General features: G+C 40.1%; 1 protein-coding gene across 1 annotated transcript; it reads left to right on the plus strand.

Moving 5' to 3' along the window:
• Positions 1-4,191: 4,191 nt before the first annotated feature.
• Positions 4,192-4,878, plus strand: LOC140176766 (uncharacterized). Its single transcript, XM_072208310.1, has one exon. It carries the CDS (start codon positions 4,192-4,194, stop codon positions 4,876-4,878), a length of 687 nt encoding a protein of 228 aa, XP_072064411.1.
• Positions 4,879-5,862: the final 984 nt, after the last annotated feature.

The following is a 5,862-nucleotide window of genomic DNA, read 5'->3' on the forward strand; positions in this document are numbered from 1 at the left end:
GAATTTGTCTGATAACTGTTTCCATGTTCTTATGCTTGCTGTGGGTTGGTTGTTTAACCACCTCTTAGCTTGATCTTTTACAGCAAATAGAAATAGTAATAATCTATAGACATTCTGATCCACGTCCTTATCACGTACTGTGTCAGAAATTTGTAAGAACTGTGCCAGAAACTCAGTAGGTTCTTCCTGTGGGAGACCGGAATACTGGTAATTTTGCTGCACCATGATAATGAGCTGAGGATTTAGCTCAAAACTGCTTGCTCTGATGGGAGGTATACAGATACTACTCCTGTATGCAGCAGTACTGGGGTTAGCATATGACCCCAGAGTCCTTCTGGACTGTTCATTTCCATTTAGGTCCATGATGGAGAAAAGGGAATTGATATGAATTGCAAATAAAATATTTATTTTATTTTATTTAATTAAGAATAACTGAATTAAAAAGGAATTAAAATAAAGTAATTGGAAAATAAAAGATAATTTTCGAAAACTAAAAAAAAATCGAATACTAAGATGACTACTTAATTTTAAAAAGATTTGAAAAATTTTGGATATGGTTTTCGAAAAATGAAGAGAGAGAAAGTGGTTAGGGAGTTTTGAAAAAGATATATCTTAAAATTAAAGATACTTGTAAAAATAATTAAATAAAAGAAAAGATTTGAAAAAGATATGATTTTTAAAACTTGAAGATTTACTTTCTCAACAAGGAAACACCAAACTTAAAATTTTTCAGTCAAAATAATAGAATGGGACAAGTAATTCAAAAATTATGAATAAGAAAAGAAAAAGGTTTTGAAAAATTTTATAAAAGATTTTCAAAAAATAAAAAAAAAAGGGAATTTAAAAATAGAAATTTGTTTTGAAAAGGATTTAAGAAGATAAATTTTTAAAATTGAAATTTTAACTTGGAAGGAATTCGAAAATAAGGAGCAAATAAAGGAAAAAATATTTTTTTTTAATTTTTGAATTTAATAAGGAAAGAGAAAAACAACAAAAGGACACCAGACTTAGAATTTTTAGATCAAAACAAAGAAAGAAAACAAGAAAACTTTGAATGTCAAGATGAACACCAAGAACACTTTTTGAAAATTTTTTTAAGAAAATAAAAACAACAAAAGGACACCAAACATAAAATTTTTTATACTTTTGACACTAATACTTCGAAAGTGCACCAGAAAAACAGGAAAAGACACAAAACAGGAAAAACTAATGATCAAACAAGGAAAATAAACAAGAACAACTTGAAGTTTAGGAAAGAACTAAGAACATATAATTTGAAAAAAATGAAAGAAAAATAAAATCATGCAATTGACACCAAACTTAAAATATGAAACTAAACTCGAACAGAAGACTAAATTATGAAGTTATTGGTTTTGAAAATTTTTGATGGGGGGCATTCCAGAAAAGTGTGGTAATCCAGGCCCTTGTTTAGTCTCTTGTGTCATTGATGGAGTCCAATTCATTGATTGTATGTGTGACCTTGGTGCATGCGTTAGCATTATGCCTCTTTCCGTTTATCATGTATTGAAGCTCCCACCGTTGAAGCGGTCGGCGGCTAGGTTTGTCTTGGCGAACAAGAGCATAATAACCGTGATGGGTATTGTGGAAGATGTGTTGGTTAACATCAAGGATTTGATATTTCCAATTAATTTTCATATCATTGAGATGCCACCAAGTGAATCCGAAAGGGCATCATCTATCCTACTCGGGAGGCCATTTTTGAGGACCTCTAGATTCAAGTTGGATGCCCATTCGGAAACCTACTCATCTAAGATAGATGGGAGAGTTGTAAGTTTTAGCCTAGAAGAAGCAATGAGGCACCCACCGGAGAACCATTCCATATTCCGGTGCGACTTAATTGACAACATTGTGGCCGAAGTGCATTATGCAAAGCTAGATGAGAAACATATGATTGAAGAAAATAGTGAGGACCCAAGTGAAGAAGTTCAAGTGACAAGCCAAGAGCAAAAGCTAGAATTGAAGCCATTGCCACCCCACCTAAAATACTCATACCTTGATGAAGCCCACAAGTTCCCGGTGATTATAGCAAGGAAACTAAATCCTCAACATGAAGAGAAGTTGCTAGGTGTTTTGAGGAAAAACAAAAGGGCAATAGGGTGGAGCTTGGCGGATCTAGTGGGGATAAGTCCCCAAGTGTGTGAGCACCAGATCTTTTTAGAGGAAGAGGCTAGACCCATAAGACAACCTCAAAGATGATTGAATCCTACCATTTTGAAGGTTGTCAAGAAGGAGGTAACCCGGCTGCTCGAGGCGGACATCATCTACCCCATTTCAAATAGTGAATGAGTGAGTCTTGTTCAAGTTGTGCCAAAGAAGTCCGAGGTAACCACAATCAAGAATGAAAGCGGGGAGCTCATAGCGACATGGGTGCAAAACTCTTGGCGAGTATGCATAGACTACCGAAGGTTGAACTCGGCCACTAGAAAAGATCATTTTTCACTTCCGTTTATCGATCAAATGCTCGATCAATTATCCGGTAAATCCCATTATTGCTTTCTAGATGGCTATTCGGGGTACTTCCAAATACACATTGCTCTAGAAGACCAAGAAAAAATAATATTTACTTGCCCTTTTGGAACTTATGCCTACAAGCGTATGCCATTTGGCTTATGCAATGCACCGGCAACTTTTCAAAGGTGCTTGATGAGCATATTTACGGATTTTCTAGAGCAATGCATGGAGGTATTCATGGATGACTTCACGGTATATGGTGATTGTTTTGATCATTGCTTGGATAACATTGAAAAAGTCTTGGAAAGATGTATTAAAACTAACCTTGTCTTGAATTTTGAGAAGTGCCATTTCATGGTTAGGCAAGGGATTGTTTTAGGACATATTGTTTCCAAGGATGGTATTTCCATAGATCCAGCAAAGATTAATGTTATATCTAGCTTGCCTTACCCCTCCTCCGAGAGAGAAGTCCATTCTTTCCTTGGACATGCAGGACTTTATCGAAGATTTATAAGGGACTTTAGTAAGGTAGCATTGCCTCTATCAAGATTGTTTCAAAAGGACATTGAGTTTGATCTAAGCAAGGAATGCATGGAGGCTTTTGATAAGCTCAAGGTAGCATTGAGCCAAGCTCCCATCGTGCAAGGGTCGGATTGGAGTCGGTCATTCGAGATAATGTGTGATGCTTCTAATTTTGCCGTGGGAGCCACGTTAGCACAACGCAAGGGTAAGATTCCATATGTCATAGCTTATGCATCAAAAACACTAGATGGAGCCCAATCCAACTACACTACTACCGAAAAAGAACTTTTGGCCATAGTTTTTGCCTTGGACAAGTTCCGAGCATATCTACTTGGTTCAAAGGTGGTAGTGTACTCGGATAATGCAGTGTTAAAGTATTTGTTGGCTAAGAAGGAATCCAAACCGAGATTGATTAGATTGGTTTTATTGTTGCAAGAGTTTGACTTGGAAATTAAGGATAGGAGTGGTACGCAAAACCTAGTGGCGGACCACTTAAGTCGCCTTGAACACACTAAAGGCGATACCACTCCTATTAATGATTCTTTTCCCTTTGAGGGCTTGCATGCAATCTCGGAAACCATTCCTTGGTATGCACCAATTGCCAATTACTTGGTATCTCGCTCCTTCCCTCCTAATCTCTCCAAACATCAAAGGGATAAGCTAAAAAGCGAATCCAAATACTATGTGTGGGATGACCCATACCTTTGGAGATGTGGGACGGATCAAGTAATTCAGAGGTGCATTCCACAAACTGAATTCCACTCAATCTTGGAAGCTTGCCACTCCTCCGAAGGAGGAGACCATTTTGGACCTCAAAGGACGGCAAGGAGAATCCTAGATTGTGGATTTTGGTGGCCAACTCTTTTCAAAGACTCCTCTCATTTTTGTAAATCTTGTTCTCAATGTATTAGATTTGGTAATATCTTCAAGAAGGATGAAATCCCCCAACAAACCATACTATTTTATGAGATTTTTTATGTGTGGGGAATCGACTTCATGGGGCCATTCCCAAATTCTAATGGTTTTCTCTACATTCTACTTTCCGTTGATTATGTGTCCAAATGGGTGGAAAAAATACCCACCCGGACGGACGATGCTAATGTGGTCCTTTTCTTTGTGAGAAATAACATCATTTGTAGATTTGGGTCGCCATGAGCAATCGTGAGCGACCAAGGTTCACATTTTTGTAATAAGAGAATGGAAGGGCTAATGAAGAAATATGGCATCATGCATAAAGTAGCCACAGCCTACCACCCACAAATAAACAGCCAAGCCGAGGTTTTAAATCGGGAGATTAAACGCATCTTGAAAAGAATTGATAAACCCAATAGGAAAGATTGGAGTGCTAAGCTCACCGATGTATTATGGGCCTACCGAATGGCATACAAAATGCCAATTGGCATGAGTCCCTTTCGGTTGGTGTATGGAAAAGCTTGCCATTTACCGGTGGAGATAGAGCACAAGGCATATTGGGCCATCAAGGAGTGCAATCCAAGTTTGGGTGGAGCCGGAGTTGAGAGGAAGCTACACTTAGCGGAGTTGGAATGTTTGAGGCTTGAAGCTTATGAGAATTCTAGACTTTACAAGGAGAAAATGGAAGCCGTGCATGATAAGAACAAACGAGGTAAAGAATTTAGAGCTGGTGATCTAGTCCTCCTTTACAATTCTAGATTGAGATTGTTTCCCAGAAAACTAAGGTCAAAATGGGAGGGCCCATATCAAGTAGAGAAGGCGGAACCCTATGGGGATTACCATTTGCGCCGTCCCTCAAGTCCAGATATCTTCAAGGTCAATGGGCACCGTCTCAAGTTGTATCATGGTGAGCAAATGAAGAGCAACAAGGAGATTGAGGTATTCACCTCTTGGCGAGGAGCAATGAGCTAGTGAAAGTCCAACTTAAGGACATTAAATAAAAGTTATAGGTGGGAGACACCCCACCATGGTGAGATCTATCCTTTTCACCCTTTTGTATATAATTATTGAATTCTTCATTGTTTTGAGATTGCTTTGCTATAGTTTTTTTGGCTAGATTTGATTATGAATACCTTAGATAACTTGTTCATAGAGATTTGCATTGATTTCTCAAAGGATGAATTGATTGTGTAGTAGAAGAATACCCCATCTTTGGGTTTTACATTGAGTTTCGGGTGTTTTTGACCCCTTTGGCTCGTTTAACCACTAAATTCATGACAATTAGGCATTCTTTATGTCTCTAAAAAGGAGGGGGGCGTGCGTGCACGCACTATGCGCGTACGCACCCATACACATTCGCAGCTCCTGGGTCATTTTCCAGAGAGTTGTGCAAATTTTAGGCCAATTCTGAGCCCCAGGCACAACCACAGTCGCAAGTGCACACACCTGGCGCGTACGCGCCCATGGCCCATTTGCGCAAAAGCGCGCGTACGCGCACTAGCCGCGTCCGCGCCGATATTGCAAAATGCAATCCTGAGCCATTTTCCCGAGAGTTATGCCCAAGTTGGGTTAATATCATGCCAATGGCCTAACTCGACTCGCGCATACGCGCACCTGGCGCGCACGCGCACCTCAAACAAAATGCATATCGACGCGCCAGTGCACCGTGCGCGTCCGCGTTGATTGTAAAAATTCATCTTCTGGTACTTTTTCCTGAGAGTTGAGCCGAAGTTGTGCCCAATTTGTGCTGAGAGCACAACTCAGATGCACGCGCAAGGGCACCTGGCGCTCGCGCGCACACCTGCACTTCACCGCTTCGCGCGTACGCGCACTGTACGCGTTCGCACCCCTACTGATTTCTGCCCATGCACGCGCACGCGTGCATGGCGTGTGTGTGCCGGTCTCGCGACCCAATTGCTTTTGAGCGCGCCCTTCTCTTTTCAACCCCCCCCTCTT

This window comes from Arachis hypogaea, chromosome 12 (assembly GCF_003086295.3).
Source record: "Arachis hypogaea cultivar Tifrunner chromosome 12, arahy.Tifrunner.gnm2.J5K5, whole genome shotgun sequence".
Lineage (NCBI taxonomy): Eukaryota > Viridiplantae > Streptophyta > Magnoliopsida > Fabales > Fabaceae > Arachis > Arachis hypogaea.